Source organism: Phaethon lepturus, unplaced genomic scaffold, assembly GCF_000687285.1.
Source record: "Phaethon lepturus isolate BGI_N335 unplaced genomic scaffold, ASM68728v1 scaffold21179, whole genome shotgun sequence".
Classification (NCBI taxonomy): domain Eukaryota; kingdom Metazoa; phylum Chordata; class Aves; order Phaethontiformes; family Phaethontidae; genus Phaethon; species Phaethon lepturus.
The window spans coordinates 2023-23010 of NW_010565789.1; the positions used below are offsets into that span (position 1 = coordinate 2023).

The following is a 20988-nucleotide window of genomic DNA, read 5'->3' on the forward strand; positions in this document are numbered from 1 at the left end:
AGGGCCTTCACCCTGAGAGTGCAACCAGAAGAAACTGCAGTGCATGCAAGTTACAAAAGTGAATAGGACTCAGACACAGCACTCACAGCAAAAGCAACTAGCTCTGCAGCTGCCCAGCTCCCATCTCCATTAGTTGTCCTTCTGTGTCACTAGTGTGCACTCTCTACACTTCAGGGGAAACATACTCAAACTAGCTCTTAACTGGATCACAGAGCAAGCCTGAATGCAGGAAGTACCTGGTTACATTCAGGCAAGCTCTGCAGTAGCTAATACACCCTTGTTCTCAGAATAAAACCTCAGTAAGTCTGCTCAGCCTAAGCAGTTCCCAGCTGCTATTAAGTTGGCCCAGGCAGATGTATACACATCATATAGGAATGTGCAACTCCCTGCTTGCCCATGACTGACTGCTGGCAAACTTTGAAGAACAGGCTTTTCACCCTTGGTCTCTTTGATCTCAGCTCTGTGGTTGCTGGTTATTAAAAGTGAATGTTTGCTCAGGGGGCTTTTTTTGTCCTAGCCAAAGTGCTCCTTCAGTTTTGGGTCTGTAGCCTCATGCACTTCTGACTGAGCCACAGCAAAGCACACCTGTATGTAGAGGAGAAGTCAAGCAGCCTGCCGGAGCCTGCTGCAGTGTAGTGAAGCTGGGGAAATATAGCTGTCCATCTTGTTTGTATAGATACTACAGAATTCTGGATTTTCTGTGGCCTTAACTGAGTTACAAAGACATCAACCCAAGAAAAGTCCTCAACGTGCAAATTTTTATAGATTATGAGAGTCTTTCAGGATAGCATTACCATATGCTTTTCCTCTTGTTACATTCCTTACTAAGCACCCACTGTTGGATACTTATCTGGGAAGCAAGATACTTGACCTACAGTTTTTTTGTTCTGATCTGGTGCAGCCAGCCCTTATGTTTACACTCTCATGAATTGTTTAGATGACTATCAGAAAAGGTGAAAGTTGGTGTTTCTCTGTTCTCACTGTGTTGATAGTGCTGCTAAACATTAATGTTCCATTAGTGTCAGGGGCTAATCATAGCACTGTTCCCAAGCCTAACTTCAGAATTCCTTAGAATAACCTCAGGAATCTCCTTCTGTCTGGAAGGTGCGTTGGTTTGTTGCCAGGCCAGGAATGGAGCTATGTGTCACCAGATAGCCCTGGAAAATATGGTGTGATAAATCTCAGTTTTCTCTCCGTAGATTTGTTTATAGATCAGCTGCTCATTCTGTTGTTTCAGTTGACCAGTGAAAAGTCACACACATATGTCCTCTCTCTCTTTCATTCAAAGTCAACTCTTCTTGCTGCTTGCTGTGTTTAGTTGCTAGAATTCTTTATCCCTTGTCTGTCTGCTGTACTGTGTCAGCCGCAGAGGCAAGGTATTGCCATTGGGAAGCTATTAGCAATGAAGTTGTGTTCAGTACATACCGCAGACATCAGCATCACAGCTGATGCTTGTTTTTGTTAGCTGAACTATCCTCCCTTTGACAAAAGTGGCCCTTTAGGTGCTGCTGTGTACCTCTTCAAAGGTGCTGTTGGATGGGATTATATTCCCATTAGTTATCCCAGATCTTTTTAAAGACATATCTCTGTGCCTGATGTTAGGGGGTGCCTGTTTTGGCCCAGGAATTTTTAAGCACTTTTTGTTTTGTTGGTGTTCACAGTATGATGGGGAGTGTACAAACATATTGCTTCTTATGCTAGGTGTCTTACTGCTCATGCAATCAACAATACAGCATTCTTTAGTTACCAAGTAATTGATTCATGTGATATTGATTTAGGCATTTAGCTCTGCAGGCTGTTGGCTTCTTTCCTTCTGTGCTAGGTAAGAAAAAAGCTGTAACAAAAAAAAGTCATGCCAGTCATACCACTTCTCATTGGGTTGCTGTGGTTACACTATGTTTTCTAGTGACATCAGTGAGGGCTCTGTAATGCTTGCGTGATGGACTGTTTTGGTGCCTCTTTTTCTTGAAGAAAAAACATAGTTGAAGGGGAAAAAATTAATTTGGCCATTTGCATCTTTCCTTCTAGTTACGTTTTCGTAACTAGGTGATTAGTGTTAGTGGTTTACAGAGGAGCAAGTGGTGATTTTTTTATTAGCTTTATATAATACAGCTACAAATTATTCTAGCTGATATGGAAACATAACTATTTTTCCACTATGAAAAGAAACATTTCATTGTTTCCAAGTGATACCTACCTCAGGTATCACTTTTTGTCTATCTAGGTTTTTCTGCTGTTTGCAAGACTATTTGAGTTTTTTCAAGTTCTTCCATTTCTTCTATAATACAGAACAGCTGATCATCCCTGTTTACTTGGACTCAAAGTCCACAGGGTTTCCAAAAGTTACAGGATAAATCCATGGAAGAGGAATCCCTCAGGGCTGTTAAATACAAAGACATCACCCTTCAAAGTTCCTGAGCTGCTGGTGTGGGAGGGCTGGGACAGTATTTTACGAAGGTTTCACAGCATACTTTCCTTAGTTTTATATTCTTCCCTGACATCTGCTCTTGGTCACTGTTTGAAAGTGGACAGTGGGTGGAGTGCATCATTTGTCTGACCTGCTGCGGGCTCAGTTATGTTCTTAGGTTCTCATTGTTGCTGACGATGATAGCAAATTGTAATTTGGTTTGATAAATAACATCAAAGCCTAAGAAGGGCAATATCCTGCATATTGTTTGAAGCTCATAGGATTGTAATGCCTTTTAGGTGGGCTTAGTGCTTTATGGGAAAAAGGTGCTACTTTGGGGTGATTGTGTAGGTCAACAACTGCAGGTTTTCTGGCTGACCTGCTATTTCCATTGCAGGCCAGGCAGTTCGCCCATGTAACAGAGGCTCCTGCAGCCCCGTTGGTGGTGGGAGCAGTCAGATGTGCTCAGTACAGACAAAGGAAGCAAGCAGCCTTGAAAAAAATTGTCACAGAACTCTGTGAGCAGCCTGCAGACTGTGTGCTTAAAGTGAGTAATGTCTTGCCTCCTAGCAGGTTAACTGGCTAATTACAAATCCAAGTCAAGCAAGAGCCATTCCTGATTTCACAGAGGCGGGGACTGTTTAGCCTCAAGAAGGGAATGCGCAGGAAGCATCTTATTATTGTGCATAAATACCTGATGGAGGTTGTAAAGAGGACAGAGACAGACTTTTCTTAGTGGCACCCAGCAATGGGAGAAGCAGCAATATAAGAAATTCCATTTAAACGTAAGAAAACTTTTTTATTGAAGGTAGTAAAACACTGGCACAGCAGCTGACCCTGCTTTGAGCAATGGGGTTGGACCAGACAATCACCAGAAGTGCCTTTCCACCTCAACCATCCCAATCCCATGATTCTCCATGCCTTTGTTCCAGGCAGTCTGAATTGTGGCATTCTCACATTCTCTGTGATACCTCTGTATAAGTTTTAGATCTGATCCTGACTCATCCTTTCCGAAAGAAACGCCAAAGGGGAAGGGCTTTCTGCTTCACTACCTAGGGATTCAGAGGTGGAAATCACCATCTGTATAGCTGCTGCAGTGTCTTTTAGCATCATTCCCACCGTTTTTTCTGCCTGCTATGTCTAGTCTTGAATCATGCTGGCAGACACTGTAAAGCTGGTACGGTTTCATTAGTAGTCATTTATATTGTAGTCTTCTTGGTCATTCCAAATAATAATACTACCACATATACAATAAAGAGTTGCTGCTGCTGTGTTGTCCTACCACAGAACTGAGTGTCTTTTGGTATTCCCGCAGCCAGTGAGTTAACAGTGACTGTCTTATTTTGTGTCTGTGGAAGGAAGAGATAGAAACTTACCATGAAAAAAATGCTAGAGATCCATTTTGCAACAGCAGCTATCTGTGAAGTCACTCAGAAATGTGACCATACAGTAGCCTGTCAGGCCCAGACTAATTTAAAAAGTGTAGGAGACAACCTTTTTTTTTAATTAAAAAGTCTCTATAATATGTGTCCAGTACAGACTGCTTTGGTGACAATGAATACATATGTACAGCCTGTCTTGCTGTTGGAAATCTCTGTCCCAGAGCAAGTTAGCTGTAGCAGGGCTCAGAGCCAAGGCACAGTCTGCTACATAGTTTGTCGGTTTCAAAAAGATGAGCTATGATTTCTCATGCTTAAATACCTACCGACAGTACAAATAAGATGCTTGACTGCAGTATGTGTGTGACTTTTACTTACTTGGAAAGGGAAAATAAAAATTAAACACAATATTACCAGTGTAGATAAGACCCCAGCTGGAAATGGATTCAGAAGACCAATCCTTGGTAGGTAGCAGCACCTAAGTGGGCGATGTGAGTTTTTCAGACCAGAAAAAAATTCTTTCTTGCACAAGAATGATGCTTAATTGGGTTTGAACCTTATACAGTCAGTTTCTTCTGTCATAAAAAGCTACTGAGTAAAGGATGTTTAAGTGTCTCAAAATTGTTGAAAACAATGATTCCTAGTTCTGATGCAAGACATAGATTCACAGTAGTCATCACTAAATCTGCTGCTGATCCGTGCTGTAACAGGACAGTATTGTTAATAGCATACCCTCTTTAGCAATCTCAAAAGCTTTAATACAACAAACAAATAAATCATTACAGTGTTTGCTATTAGACTTGCACAGTTTCAAGATAAGAATTTCCCAATCTGTATTAGTTAAAAATTGCAATCTTTCACAGATTTTCAGTAAAAATAAGGAAGGCCTGCCAACCTTTAAAGTTTTCCAGTGAAAGTGCAGAGAGAGTGAGCATTCTTCAAGGATGGTCAGTGGTCTAGGCACATTCCTGCCTTTGATGCGGGGTCGGGCAGCAGCAATCTGTGTCTCTCACTTCCCATCTGAATACCCCAGTCTTCGGGCAAGTGGCTCTTCTCATTCCTGTCTCTGGCACTGAACAGAAAGTCTAACTTTGGCCCAAGGAAAGTTTTGCCAAAAATGGTTTAATTGCTACATGCATGCATGCACGTGCACACACACGCACTGTTTTTTAAACAAATGAGCATTCTCTGTATGAACTTTCTGGCCAATTCTAATTATGTGAAGGTGACTAATAGGACCAACTCACCCACGACTGGAAAGTGGCAGCCATGTACTCATGCATGCCCAAGTGAACAAATTAGGGCAGGAACTAAAGAGAACTCTGCATGACTTGTAAAATGTCTTGATTTGAGATTTTGATGGGATATCCTCTTTAAACATGTTACGATTACAAAAATGCCATGGTATGTCTAGTGATTACGTATCATCAGAGCATTAGTTTCATGTTGAAAGAACTGAAAACAGCATTTCAGCAAAACATGGAAATATGTTCTAGCAACTAGACAGAAATCAGCAACGCTTCATTTTTCAGATCATTTATAGGTTTTATTTCAGAATGGAGTCAAGACAATGTATTTCTGAATAAATTACAGGTTTTTTCAAGAGTTTTATTATAATAAAGTGTGGGTTTAGGTAGCATGGGAAGCCTTCAGGCATGCTCAATATAGAGCTATGCATAATTCATACGCAGATTTCCATATTACTATATTTCACTGTATATGTTTAATAGATTTAAATCCTCATTCTATTTTCCCACACTACCTGCTTCATATACAACAAGTTATTTCCAGCTTCTGCTCTTCCAGTTCTGTTGCAGGGACAGCTTTCTGCAACACTTAAACATTTCACTGAACTTTGCTCTATTGTTACTATTGTACAATGAGTGAAGATTTTGTGATTTATTGTGAGTATATATAAGACATGGACTCGTTGGAGCGGGTCCAGAGAAGGGCCACAAAAATGCTCAGAGGGATGGAACACCTCTCCTATGAGGACAGGCTGAGAGAGTTGGGGTTGTTCAGCCTGGAGAAGAGAAGGCTCTGGGGATACTTTATTGCAGCCTTCCAATACTTAAAGGGGGCTTATAAGAAAGATGAGGACAGACTTTTTAGCAGGGTCTGTTGTGATAGGGCAAGGAGTAATAGTTTTAAACTAAAAGAGGGCAGATTTAGACTAGACATAAGGAAGAATTTTTTCACAATGAGGGTGGTGAAACACTGGCACAGGTTGCCCAGAGAGGTGGTAGATGCCCCATCCCTGGAAACGTTCCAGGTCATGTTGGATGGGGCTCTGAGCAACCTGATCTAGTTGAAGATGTCCCTGCTCACTGCAGGGGGGTTGGACTAGATGACCTCTAAATGTGCCTTCCAACCCAAACTATTCTATCATTCTATGATTCTATGATTCTATATTAAATTCAAATACTTCTTCTATCTAGAGCAGACCTAGGTGATGAATGTTTTGTGTTCTGCATGTTGGAAAGTAACACCAAAAGCATCCATGTTGCCAAATCTAAACCGACTTTTTTGGGAAGAATCTTTTAAAAAGGTGTCACATTTAGAGATGACATTCATGCTATGTGCAGACAGGCTGACGTCCTCTCACTTCCTCCAGACTCTTCCTTTTGCAGCCTGACTTTCATTCAGGTGCCATGCAGGTTGTTACCCTGCTCTGCATGTCATCCACCTACTGAAAAAGACATAGCCTGCGTCCCCTCCTATTTCACATATTTGTTGGATGAGACACTAGCAAGCTGATCCTATGGAGCATCCAGCATTGAAAAGCAAAAGAGAAGAAAGGAAACACATGTCCACACTTAGCATTGTGACTGCTCTACTTCAGGAACCATAAAGCAAATGCTTAAGGTCCATTTCCAGCTGAAGCATCTGAAACCTGAGTGAAGCAACTTTGTCCACTCCCATGAAAGAACCACAACTTCGTTGTGATCAGTGGTAGCAGAACAATTGCCCTATTTAATGAAAGTATAAGGAAGCCTGGTGTTTCTTAATCATAAAATACGAAGTAAAAACATGAGAACCAATAATGGAAGTTAATCTGAAAACTACAGGATAAATGATGATGTTACTGTGAAGAATTTTTACACCAAATATGCGCCTGAGGTGGAGTAACATGAGTTTGGAACCTATTGGTAAAATTATTATAATGGCATTGTATTATTGCAGAGAGATAAAGACAGAAAAGAGCTTAAAAGATGTTCTATCTTAATGAGAGAGTACTATAAAAAGAAGATTAGACAAATAGTCATAAAATAAAATATAATGAATTAGTTTGGCATTGTAAGAGAGGAAAATATTATTAATTTGTGAAGCAGACAGTCATCTTTGCTACAGAATTAAAAGTGAGAGAGCTCTTATAAATGCTACCCACACGATATAACACCTCACCAAAGCTCAACTATGAAACTAACTTATTCTGCTGATTACTGCTGTTCTACCGATCTTTCCTGCATGTAAAACATTGTCAGCCAGTTATGAAGCCATCGAATGTTTCCAGAGTGTCACTTACCAGAAGGATTTGATAACTTACACAGAAATGAACTGTTTTGCTTTCTGATCTTGATTAAGCGCTGCTAACATACCACGTTTTGTGACAGTTTCAAATGTGGATTATTTTTGGTTCTTGTTTCCCCCCCAAGTATTTCTACAATTTTTGTCCAGCTCATTGCATCTAAATTTTTAATCTGTATGATGCAAATCAATTAGAGCAGGTTTTGTGTTTCCATGGTACCACCTAACACTGTTTCTAGTGCAGGCAAAGAGAAGGCCTATTTTTAATCACCTATTTGTTCATTTTGTTTGGGTTCAAATGAAGTAAAAAGATTTCAACAGCAGGAGCTAGAGACTGTGTCTAACAGGTAAGGCAGCTGACTCTGAAAACATACAAGAAGAAAAGAAGTCTTATCGGGGTTTCTACAGAACTTCAAACACCTCAGATTCCGCACACACCAGCACAAGACGAGAGGTCTCTGCAGTGCGGCTGAAGGCCAACAGAAACCAGTTTTCAATGAGAATTTTCACAGGAAGGAAGGAGTTTGAGATATTTCTTACAGTTTATGATGATGCCAGTGCCCAGCACAAAGTACTGTTGGAAGTTAGCACATACCAATCCCCTCAAACTCTGGAGGCAGACTTTCTAGTTTGCACAAAAGTAAGCAGTATTTCTGCTGGCCCCATTCATCGCTAGTTCAAGGAAGCTGCAAATCCCCAAGCAGAAGCTCTGAAAGCAGGACTAAGGTGTACTAAGTTAGCAATAACCCATTTCATGTAGAGCCAGATTAATTTATTGCCTGTGTGTACTGAACTCTAGGAGTCTTTGGGGTCTGGCTACTCAGTTTCTAGTTTGAAAGAAACCTGGAGTATTTCCTCAGTGTATATATTTTTACATATACAACAATCTTATATTTTTCAGGTAAATGGCGATCTTTTCGTTCAGAACTCTCGGCCCAAACATTAGTGTTCATTTCCCATAGAAAACCCACATCCCAGGCACTGATGCTGGCTGGGAAGAACAAAGCATCCTGCTGCTTGTTCCAGCTTTCAACACAAGCTGCTGCATCATAGGGCAGAGCATGAATGTCGATAAACCCCACCCATGACACAGCATAGTCCAGCCAGGTGTCACCCAGTCTTTCAAGCTCTCCAAGTTTTATCACATATCCTGTTACAGGAGGTGGTCTTCTTAAAGACCCACCTATTGGAATCATGTAATTATGTGAGAAATTCCGTTTTTGTTAAAAACAAGGTCTTGCTTTTTGTTGAAAAAACCCAACTAATCCAGAAGCAGTCCAACAACAAAAGAAACATATCTCAAAATGAGTTTTTTTAGTCAAGGTTGCCTGATATATGTTTTCTCAGGATTGTGACATGATTTTTTTGCACTTCTTCAGGACAACTCTAGGCAACTGCAGCTGCACAGCTACTGTACATGATACAAAAGATGACTGTAGTGGCTGCCTTATGTGTAAAGGGTTTGTAATGAAAATAAAGAGCCATCACTACATTATTTTTAATTTTGAACAGTCAATATTTCATTAACTACTAAACTGGCTGTATTGTAACTAATAAGTGAGATTTGCTTTCTTATTATCAATGCTACTGGTGAATAAAGAAGTACTCCATAGCATGTTTGCAAGAAAATTGCATGCCTATAAATATTGTGCTATAAAAGAATTCATCCAGATTCTTTAATCATAATTTTGACTGCATATTTTTATTCTTGATTTGTAATTTACTTATATTGAAAAATGCCTTTGCCTTACCGCTTCTGCTGCAGGAAGCTTGCCTGTTGCTGCTCCTGTGAACAAAAGTAACTTGAAAAGTTTGGGACCTCATGTGTGTCATGTGGATGTTTGAACAGAACAGCTGTTGTTGTGTAGAAACGTCCCACTGCAGGGCAGAAAATGAAGCAGATCAAATTCAAACATTTTAAAGTAAAGTACTACTTTTTCAAAATAACAGCCAGAAGAGAAAGAAGAAGAAAAACTGTCAGTGAAGAAACTGAGATCTTTTTGTTCAACTCTAACTTCATAACCACTAAAAAAAAATTAATTAAGATATAAAACCATGACTGTGGTTAAGACAACTGACTATGGAAATAGAAAGAAATCTCCATTTTAAAAGTTAAAAAGGGAAAAAATATTGAAATTTGAGTAGTTAATAATCTCCTACTTCATGGAATCACCTGCCATGTCACATCTGCAGGAATTATTTATGATTCCCAATGAAGTTTTGTCCTCTACCCAAACTCTTCCTTGCTCTAGGAACTCTAGCAACTCTTCTAGCAAACAACAATAATTTTTAAACTGATTTCAGGGGCAATTTTTGCACCCCCTTCCCATGGTTACTAAGATCTTCTGTCAGTAACTGTTGTTTGCTCAAACATACCACAGTTCCTCACCATTCATCTTTGATACACAATATAAAAGTACCCTTAAATAATACTGTTCTTTTATCAGTCACAAAAAACATTCACACAAAATGATAACAAAGTCATGTAAGTGCTGAATGTCTGTGTATAGAAGTACAGGAATAATTATGCCCAAGTGATGGTCAGGAATCTGTATGGTGCTGTGTATTTGTAATTCTTTCCTCATTCCCTGCAGCTCAAAAATTTTCTGAATTTCACCTCTTCCCTACCCCTTCCCCCCAGCCATAAGCCTGTATTCTAAATCTATGTGACCCTCCTAGGGACTGTAGAGGCCCCACAGCCTAGCTGTGATAGAAGCTAGCTCGAAGTACCATTTATGTGTTCAAGCAAGCATGCAGTTTACAAATGTCAAGAATAAATTGGTTTTAGTAATGTATATACATCTGCTATATACCAGCCTTCTTTGGTTTGGATTTCATGATATAGCTCTTGGCTACATCATCTGATTCCTATTTATGCCTCTCCTAGAGGCAGAGCTCTTTAGTCATGGTTCAGACTGTTCCCATCACAGGGAAAACTGATGCATTTTCTGGTTGGTTTTTCAGGGCTCACTCCCCAGCAAGAGCTTTTGTCTAGCAAAAGGAAGAAGCCAGTCTTATCTTACCTTCCAATGTACTTTGCTTCCAAATCTCACTTCAGCCCCTCACACACATATTCTTTGGAGCTGCAAAGCTTGAAGTCAGTACTCAGACAAGAATTGCATCAAACCAGTTAGGAGTTACCTGGACAATGCAAATGTTGGTTATCGAAAAACAAGAAATTAGGCCCAGGGGAATCTTCAGCAAAGGTCAGAAGGTTAGGAAGGATAGGAATAGGTCAACAAAGGTCTTCTTTTGCATAGCCTAGGGGTCCTTTACTTTTTTTAAATTTGGTAAAAATTTGTGTATAACAGGATGAATGGATTTTCCCTACAGACCTCAAGGCCTGACTGAGTGGTGAGTTCAGATTCCCATATTCCTCCAAAGAATGGGGAATTGGAATATTTCACAGGAGAATCTCTAATGCTAAAATGATAGTCTAAAATGACTCATTGCCTACCCATAGAGTAGCCAGGTGGAAGACTCTTGTCACATGTTTTTCTGTATCAGTTAGGACTCTGATAATTGCAAATGACAAGGAGAAAAATAGTTCAGATACATAAAAAGTGGATGAAAATGAAAGTAGAACATCGGGGGTTTGGGGGTGGTGTGTGCATATGCCATTGTCTTTGATGCAGACAAATATGCCCACTCAGATGCAGCCAGAAACTCACTATCTCTGTTTTTCAAACAGGATGACATATCTCTTGGCTGGGTAAAGGGCACATCCAAAGAGGCTCTTCCTGAACCTCGCCAAGCAGTATGGTCTTGGTATTTGGCCGTCCAAGTAAGGTACTGAGCTACGTTTTTAAGCTCCCTGTTCTAATACGCAGAGTTCTGAGACCAAATCCTTTCACCTTTCCTTTTCACATTCTTCCCAAAAAGAGTCAGGATTTCTTCTTTTTTGCATTTTCTGGGATGTACACTGACCTAGAGTGTGCACCTTTCATAATGGTACTGCTGTGATCTGACAGAAAACTATATCTGACTTGCATATGTCAATTTTTTTTTGAGTGCTGATCGTGGCAAGATGCTTTCCAAGTATCAGGGAAAAGCACAGAGCTCAAGGTCCTGAAGGGCAGCATAGGGCATCAGGGGAATGAAAATTCCCTGGGGTCTGGGCTCTGCACTCTTCAGAGCTAGCTGCTGTATTGGACCATATGGAGATAGGTATAAATACCATCTCTGCGGGCACTTAGGCTCCACTCATCTCTGGAGTGCCAGATATAAATTATGAGAGTATCATTGTCAATAAAATCTGAACTGAAATCCCACTTTGGTCTTCACTGCTGCATCTGCTGGTTTGAGTGCACCTATTACCCTGCCAGAAAATTTGAAAGGGGAACCTGGCTTAGAACAAAAATGATAATGTATACTTACATAACGTTTAGGTCAGGGACAGCAGCTGTGGTGGTAAGGAAAGAGAAAACTAAGCACTGCAGAAATAAGAGAAGGTTGGAAAAAGTAGCTACTGAGGGTCAAGAGAAGTTCAGAACAGACAGAGTCTTTGAGCAAAGTGATTTCCAATAGGATAATTAATAAACATACCAGGAATTATTTAAGTGCAGGAGCAAACACAAAGTACTGCTATTGCCGTATGTGGCTCTGCTCTCCCATAACCTTCACTACTCAGGTAATTTAGCAGCCTACAGCTTATTCAGGGCAGAATTCTTCACTGATCATTACAGACTGAATGGCTCAAGGAAATGTTAGTGTACTAACAGGGACTGGTCCAGATGGATGCAGAAGGCCTAACCATGGTCAACTTAGCTGCCAGAAATGAAGGTGAACTGGAATATACACAGGTTCTATGGTGACACAGATTCACAGCCAGCTGTGGCCATAGGTCATGTCGTTGTTGATACAGGTCCAAAGCATCTCTTCACCCAGGAGAGATAAACTTAGAAAATAATTTACTTGAGATGCTTTTAGATTGCTTAAGAAAACTAAGTTCTTAGTGCCAACGTATAGGAATTGTCAAGGAAAAGAAAAAGAAGAAACAGTTGATAGCTGATTAGGAGATATCCGAGATACTACTTGCTGTGGTAGAAAAAAATTTCCCTAGATAATTTTTCTTGCTTTGACAGGGTAAATTTATTGGAAGACTTTACAGCTTATACAAGTGGGTGTGTGGGTCAAATCTATTTTTGCCAATCATGGAACATATATGTTTGAGCAGGCTTCACTTGAACAGGCAGAAATTCAGTCATTTTGCAGTGACATCAGATATCTTTGACCATTTTTTACCCCCAAAACACCAGGTGAGTGGAAAATTAGGGGAAAATCCCAGACTGATATCAGAATACTAAAAAGCCTTCAGAAAAAGGATATGTCAACAGATGCTACTTTTACTTAATGCACTACAATTGTAGGTCAACACTGAGAGAGCAGTTAGCACCTGCAAACACTGACAAATTGAGAATGTGAATGTTTATTTGTACAGTTGGAGGTGGTGCCAGATGAAAGGGGAAAGGGGAAAAGCGAACCGAAACAGCAAGGAGATTTGGTGTTCTGTGAGCTGCTGCCACTGCAGGAACAAGGCATAGAGGGCTGTTTGGGAATTTGGCTTCACAGTTATGGACCCAAGAAGATGGATTCACAGCTGTGAAATAAAGACACATGCTGCCAAGTTTTTGGGTTGCAAGGTGAAATTTTGATAGTGAAGAGTCAAAGTCGTAGGTAGTAGCTGAGAATGCTGAAACTGTTTTAAGATCCAGCAGCTTTGTGTGTCGGCTGGCATTTAGCGAGTGAGAGTGTCAAAGAGGTGCAAAGAAAACAGGATTTGAAACTAGGACTAGCTTTTTGTATAAACATGTACAGGAGATGCTGTTGAAGTCGTTACAGCTACCTTCTGCAAGTAACTTTGCTGGAAATGAAAAGTGATTGGTAGCATCTCTGAACCACATCACAGCAGCTCTAAGAGCTGTAGTGATACGTAGTATGTAGATTGTAGTAACAGACAAATAGAAAACTTGACAGATTTTAATGGTGGCCCCTGAGGAGGAGAGCTGAGAAAGTTAAGTGTAGGCATGAGCACACAGGCTCCATCAGAAGGGCAAAACACAGGGTCAGAGGGGAAAGGTTCATCATGTCATCACTGCTTTCTAACATGTAGCCACTTCCTGTTTCTTCTGAGAACGGTGAATAAGAAATGAACTTGAATTTGGGCAAAGCTTCAAGGTTTTTATTGAATTGTACATAACTAATAAACAAGATTACACTGTCAGCATTTTCATGGAAAATAGACTCAGTTAAACACAGCAACATACTTCTGCCTTTTGGATAGATGCTAATTTAGCATTTGTAAAACTCAAGGCCCCAGCAGAGCTGGAACGTCCTCCCAGCGACAGCTTAGAGGGCTCCTGCTGGGCAGCCTTTCTTTCCAACCGAGCTGTCAGCACCGACTCAGATATCATCAATGTTAACTCCAGCGCCGCACTGCTGGGACACAATGCCAGTGAAAGGAACTGAGATCAGGCTTTTAGAGCAGCAGTATCATCAGTGCCAGCCTATGGTGATGCCTCCGTGGAAGTGCAGAGCACTAATGCCAGAAATGGGACCAATAAATAGCAATGCAGGGAAACAAGTCAACATTCCTTTGTACATTAGCGTGCTCTTCTGCCTCTGCACCCCAGACCTATAGGATTAGCCTTGCAATGACATGCAAGTCTCTGTCTTAATAGTGTTTGGATTTCAGTTGATCAGTAGACATGGTGAAATTTGACAGTAAGATGCTCAGCTGCAACAGCAATAGCTCTTAATGCTATTTTTTTATATATATATATAGACTACATATTGGTACAATACAACTCAAAGAATCAATGGCCTAATGTAGCCATTTTTATGTGACAGGGTTAACCTCAAAATATTAATGCATAAACTATTTATTCTCCTCCAAACCATAGAAGTTACAAAGAATATTCTCTCTCCTTCCCATACACCTTTGTAATAAGACAATTAATTTTATTTCTTTAACTTAGGTGAATTAGCAGACTCTCCATGCCAGCTAGGAAATGGTTTCTCTCTTTCCTTGTTTCAGTTAACAGTGATGTGGAATGGAATCACTTTTTTCTCTAGCTTTTCAGATGGCATTTTCACATAGACCCCAGTAGTGAGACATCGTCTTCTCTTTATCTATAAAAATATGGGAAGACAGCAAAATAAACAAGTGATCACAGCATAATCACTGACCAGCACATTTTAGAGAAAACTGATGGATTTTCTGCCTTCACTGGGTAGAAAGTACTCTAGACACCTTTCCCTGTCACCTCTCTTTGTAGAAGATCTGTTGAGACCTTTTGAGGGATAATCAGAAGCTACAGGGGCCATTTAGGGAAAAAACAGAGTCCTGCAATTCATTTAGCCCTTTGAAGGTGCTCCTGCCGCAGAGTTCAGTGTTGGTTCAAAACTAGGAGTGTTCACACTGGACAGTTTCATTTAGCTTCTAGGGACAAAGGCAGATTGAAAAATATGGGACAGGGATACTGTTTGGTTTTAAGCTTTGGCATCAGGTTTATTTCTAAAAGACTATGAGTACTCCAGAACCCTGTGGAAAGAGGCATCCCAGGCTTACAACTCACATGCCTTTGTGCAGACATTTCTAGCTGTGAAGTTAAAAATGCTGTAAGTTACAACTCCCCTCATCACAAGAGGAAGCCTCTAAATTTGCTTTGCACAGAGGTGAATGGTGAGAAAAGGAAAAATCAAATTCTGGCATTTTGTATGAATCAGTTGTGAAATCAGAGTACACATGAAGACTGTTGCCTTTGATCCCAGAAGCATCCAAGACTCCAACCTATTCTAAGCATCCAAGACTCCAACCTGTTCTAAGCATCCAAGACTCTGACGTGTTATAAGCATCTGGACCTAAGCCAAGGCTCAGTCCAGCTGATGTAAGCTGACTGCTTTCTGGTACTCTGGCAACACAAATGAGCCACAAACAGATCTGAATGGCAACTCCAGCAAGTTCTCTTATTTTGCATTATTCTAACAGCATTGTACCAGTAAAAAGGCGCATCCCAGTGCATTTGTTCCCAGTGTTCTTCCCTGTTCTCATTTCTTTCTCCTTGTCCTCATTACACAAAGGGGTGCTATTAGCAGGATGGGGCTGAGTGGATGGGACTTACCGCTTTGCCCACAAGAATGGCCGAGATGATGATACTGTAAAGAAAAAATCCTGAGGCAGCAGCTCCTAATACCCAGAGATATATGGCAGGGTCTGGACAAGGTTCTGGATCTAAAACATATGATATCACACAAGTCATGTCACACACAAGCCTCATAAGGAAGCCCCTAGGGTCAATAAGTCGGCCTCCACACTGCTTTTCACTAGCACGTGCTATCCCAGGATACTACCAGGACTGAGCTCTGAGTCCCTGCCCACTCAACTTCCAATGAAAATAGACTTTATCTGTAGAAGAATATACACCTTACTCTCTGCTGTTTCTGCACTTACATATCTAACTGCCTAGACATACATATACGCTATTCGATATTGCTTATGCTGTCAAACATCCATACATTGCTAAATACATTGCAGGGCTATGAATATGCCTGCTTTAGGTGTGTGCAGGGAGACCTGAAAGGAACAAGAGCTAATCATGATTCTCAGATTGAATCAGTGTTCAGACTCACTTCTTACAAACAGAATGTTGAAGACCGTTGAGACACAATAGCAACCCCCTTAACCTGGGAATATCATGGTACTGTAAAGCTGCTTGGCTTACCAATCACATAGAGATGCGTCCCATTTCCCTTGTTCATAAAATAGGGTGGAGGGTACATCCGCTCCATCTTGCAGACATAAAGACCAGTATCATTAGCTTGCAGGCCAGTGAGGGTGAGGGTCACATTGTTTCGGCTAGGGCTAACATGACACTGAATGACCTCTTCCACACTGAACATTTTAAACTCCGTTGTGTAGGTTGAAGCACAAATCTCAGTGAACCGGTCCCCCGTCTGTTTAAGAAGAGTCACTCGAATTTCCTTTGCATTCCCAATGTGCTTGTATTTACACACCAAGCTGGCGACTCCTTGCCTGTTGGCCAGCACCATTGCTGGTTGAGTCACTTCCATTACTGCAAGGAAGTAAAGAGCATGACAGTAAGCAAAGTGTCAAGAAATTATCTGCATTGGCTTACTTGAAACGTGCACAATAGGAATGGAGTCCTACCACCTCCTATTATCCATGGGTAATTCCTAGAAATGCTGCTAAATCCTTCCAAAAAAAGGACTCCAAGACGACAATTCACATAGGCACTGCATTAATATACTTTAAAAAGCTCAAGAAGTGCTTTGATTACTATGAATGATATTATAAATCTCGGCAATTACTTGTTGCTTAAATAGTAGCTCATTTGGCCCACTTACTGGAGTAATGGAACCTACATGCTTCAGTTCCCCTCAACACAAACTTTTTAATTTACGTAAGAAAGCAAAAAAATAGACTTCAAATGGTAAAGCTGAAATCTGGAACTTAAAATTAGCCATTTAAACCACAATTTCTGCCTGGTAGAAATACGCATGTTGACACTTAGAAACAAACAAGTTGACATCCTGTATGGAACATGGAACAGAACCATTAGGGTAACAGTAAAACTGAATGGAAAACCTGTCTGCCTATTTTTGTTTCTGATCTTTTTGCTCCTCATTTTCAACCAGCTATTCCCAAGCCACAGTAAAGCAACAGTATATATCCCAAGCCACAGTATAGCAAAAGACAGCAAAGCCTGATAAAAATACTGAAAAAAATCATTACAAATCTTAAAGGAAAACTAGTGTACCATGTACATCCCCACTGTCTGCTTTTTACAATTTCTGTACTCTATCCTACTACACAATGGGCAGGTACTGACTTCTGCTTTAATAAGCTGTGAAGACTCAGTATTATTTGTTCAATTTCATTTTATATCAGTCCATTTTGGGGCAGGGCTTATTTTCTTCAGCTCCGCAATGCAAGAATTCGGAACAGAATTTCTGCATCCATTCAAACCTCTGTATCCACATTATCAGCTGCCAACAATTTCACAGGGCCCGGTTTGTCAAAATCTTTCTTCCTTCTTGAGCGACTCTGAATCCTGCCCAGCCTCTCTACAGATGCTACTGCTCTAAAGTCTGTGTCTGGTTTTCCAGATACCTAGCGGTGCCCCAAGACCTTGTTCTCAGACTGTCCTATGGAGGGGTCCCATGTCATCTCCCTCTCCCTGTTGTACCCAGACCACCTCCTGCAAAGATGTGAAACTGAGAAAATGTAGACACCCCCAGCTACCTTGCCTCCTTCATCTACCCACCTTCAGCAATGGCAGTGGCTGTGCAGAGAAAGCCCACGGTGACCAATATTGAGAGCATTTCTGCGCTGTGACAGATGCTGAAGGGCCTGAAGGTGGCTGATGCCTTCCGACTTTAAGACAAACTGGAACTCTCAGGACTGGAAAAAAGATGACACCTTTCAGGATACTGAATCTTCGAAATGTTTGAACCCACACAGAGTCAGTGTGTATATATATAGCTTTGATCCCAGATGCTGTACCTGAAAGTAATATGAAGCTTTGTTTTGGTTTTACGAGAAAGGAAGTAGTGGGTTTGATTAGTACGTGCACAGTTAACCTCAAACAGCATGAACAAAAACAACTATTCAGCAGATGGAAAATATATATTCAATCTGAAACTGCCATCCATTCTGCTTTAAGAATTGGGGGAGGAAAGGTAATCATCCAGTAGAGCAGTTCAGGCTCTTTGGTGCTGCCAGCTTGCACAATTATAGCACTTAATATTTTAGCAATCATCAGGTATTTCCTACTAGGACAACACGCAGAGGACTATACTTCTGCCTAATGTGACACAGTGAATCAGTGCAAGCTAACTTTTTTATGGAGGACTTCCCTCCGCCCCCAATTTCTTTGTTGCTTTAGTGTTAGTGCTTTTCATGTTTAAAGATTGCTGTCCCCTTCAAAACATTGATTATGCTTGCAATGACTTAATCGTTTCTTCTCAACAATGTGACTTGAATCATAACCCAGCTTTCCTGTTTCCAAGAAAACCTAGATAGATAATTTTAGGTTTATAGCTAGTGACTTCCACATCTATACAGTACTTTCCCTACCTATGGACTTTACTGTCTAAGTACCGTGAGATCAACAGATGTTTTAGGGACAAACTTTTTAGCAGGCCCTGTTGCAATAGAACAGGGGATAACAGTTTTAAACTAAAAGAGAGTAGATTTAGACTAGATATAAGAGAGAAATTTTTCACAACGATGGTGGTGAAACACTGGCACAGGTTGCCCAGAGAGGTGGTAGATGCCCCATTCCAGGTCAGGTTGGACAGGGCTCTGCACAACCTACTCTAGTTGAAGATGTCCCTGCTCACTGCAGGGGGGTTGGACTAGATGACCTTTAAAGGTCCCTTCCAACCCAAACTGTTCTATGATTCTATAACAGATGAAAAGAACTGCAGAAACTTTGATTATTGCTTTCTCTGCTTAGATTGCAAATCTCAGTGAAACAGTTTTCACCCATTGGCCTTTTAAAAGTCGTGTAAGGTCTGAAAATAGTTTTGCTTTTTTCTGTGATAGACTGTCATATCCATGAATCATTGCCTAAAGAATTTCATAAAAATGAAGTTACACTTCAGTTAGACTGAAGGCCATAATTCTTTTTTTTACCACACTTTGAGAAGTTCTTTTAGAAGGTGGTTCATCATTTATATATGTAGATCTAGTAGATTGCAAAGACCTACTTTTGGACTGTGACCTAGGAAAACTAACACCATTAGCTCTTGAGCGGTAGCCTGCCCAATCCAAAGACACAGGATAAATATTTGATCTTGAAATCACATAAATACCTAAAGGTATAACTAAATTTACTGCTTCCTTACTTAGGTGATGCAACAATTGTAATGACAGATTCATAGTCAGCTTGATCTTAACCAGCTTTCAAAACAGAACTGATGATAAATAAAAATACAGCCATGGGAAAATTAAAAACTGCACCCTAATACTGAGTCAGGCCCATATTGTATTACTGGTTAGACAAGCTTAAATCAATTTTAATATTAAATTTAATATTAAATAAATGCTATTGCAACATCACATACGAGAATATCAGTAAGATTTATCGCATCGAATTACCAGGTTATGCCTGACGAAATTAACCAAATTACCTGTCCTATGTATCTTTTGGGCTTGGATTTTGTGTGCGGTTAAACAAATGATGCATTTGAGCCTCATCAACTATAATGTCATCTCCTGATAATTGATTGAGACTGCAAATTGATGGTGCATTTAACCACTAAATGCTTGCAAAGGGTTGGCATGTAAAAGTCAGTGCTCACTGTCCCACATATCCACAGTATCTTATGCAGACAGAGGGAGAAGCAGTGCGCTGGAGCTGCTCCCTCTGGCAGTTGAGTCTGCTCTGGCAAACGTTGTGTTTCCAGGTGTACTCACCTTGTCTTCTGGCTGTTTTGTTCTCAAGGGTGCCTTTTCAGATTGTCCACTTTTTACTGTTTACCCTTGTTTCTCCTTAAAAACCTCACATTATGATGACTGCTCTTCTAAGTAAGGCACAATAAGTCTTCCTGTGGAGTCTCTTGAAGTTGTCTTTGTCTTCACAGCCAGGGCAGCCTGAGGTGAACCCAGAGTATCTCCCTTGCAATGGGTAGAGATCACCTTGCCATGGTGCCCTCTATCCTTGCTAATCAGACTTTGGATCTTGAGTTAACATATGCAGATATAAGATGGATGATGCAGTAAAATAGAGATCTTGTTCCAAATAAGATCTCTCCTTTACCACTCCCATCCTTCCCCACTCAGTTATGGCATGAGACAAGGTATTGGTAAATTAATGAGTTTCCCCCTAAAATAAGACCTGCAAGAATTGCTGGAGATGCCTTTTGTCTGTGCTGTGCGCCTCTTCTGACTATTCTTTAGCTGATGAAGAGTCTCTGGACTCCTGCTTGGTCCACCTTCCCTGTATATCACAGCCATGCTTGGTGGGCTACAGCCATAGGACCTATCTTACCTAGTTACTATGCCTTCTTGTCTATGTATTCTGGTATCTTCCTGCCCTGACTTCCTCATCTTGAGAACGTTTTTTCTTCCACCCTTTCCTGATAACTGGAACTTGAAACATGGCCTAGGGCCAGGGCAAGGGAATGGGTGAAGGAAGAGCCCTCCTTCTGACTTTGAGATTCAGAAGGTCTTTCAGGATGGAAGTCTACAGCAGCCTGTACTTTGCACTTGCCATGTCCAAAAGCTCAGTGCAAGATAAATCTTCCCTTTAATACATGTACTTATATTATAGTACGCTTTGTTCTTAGGGGTAATATTAATCCCCAGGTCACAGGAAACCTTTATACTCTACATGTGCTACCATAGCAAAGTGTCAGAGCAGGGGAGGGGATTGAGGGTCTTGCAGAGCAAATCTGCAAAGCCTTAAACTGAGGAATCAGCTTAGCAGTGGTTCAGGTCTCATGGCCTCTTTGAACTTAGCTCAGAGAGGGACACGCAATTTACACTGAACACTGGACTACACTACTGTGATTAGTCAGATTGCTAGTAAGTTAAATAACTAGGTTTCTCGAGTAAGTTTCTTTCTCATTTTGGGTTAATCGCTCACATTTTAGTGATTTCAATTGCTTTTCTTCATTGAACACTTGTTAGGGCAAACCTTCCTGCTG

The 20988-nt window shown here is 40.7% G+C and overlaps 1 protein-coding gene across 1 annotated transcript; it reads right to left on the bottom strand.

Moving 5' to 3' along the window:
* Nucleotides 1-13473: 13473 nt before the first annotated feature.
* Nucleotides 13474-17785, bottom strand: CTLA4 (cytotoxic T-lymphocyte-associated protein 4). Its single transcript, XM_010295295.1, has 4 exons — nucleotides 17601-17785; nucleotides 16038-16388; nucleotides 15438-15547; nucleotides 13474-14445 (listed from the first exon to the last, which is right to left on the bottom strand). Exons 1-4 carry the CDS (start codon nucleotides 17656-17658, stop codon nucleotides 14347-14349), a joined length of 618 nt encoding a protein of 205 aa, XP_010293597.1. The 5' UTR covers nucleotides 17659-17785; the 3' UTR covers nucleotides 13474-14346.
* Between the last annotated feature and the right edge of the window lie 3203 nt (nucleotides 17786-20988).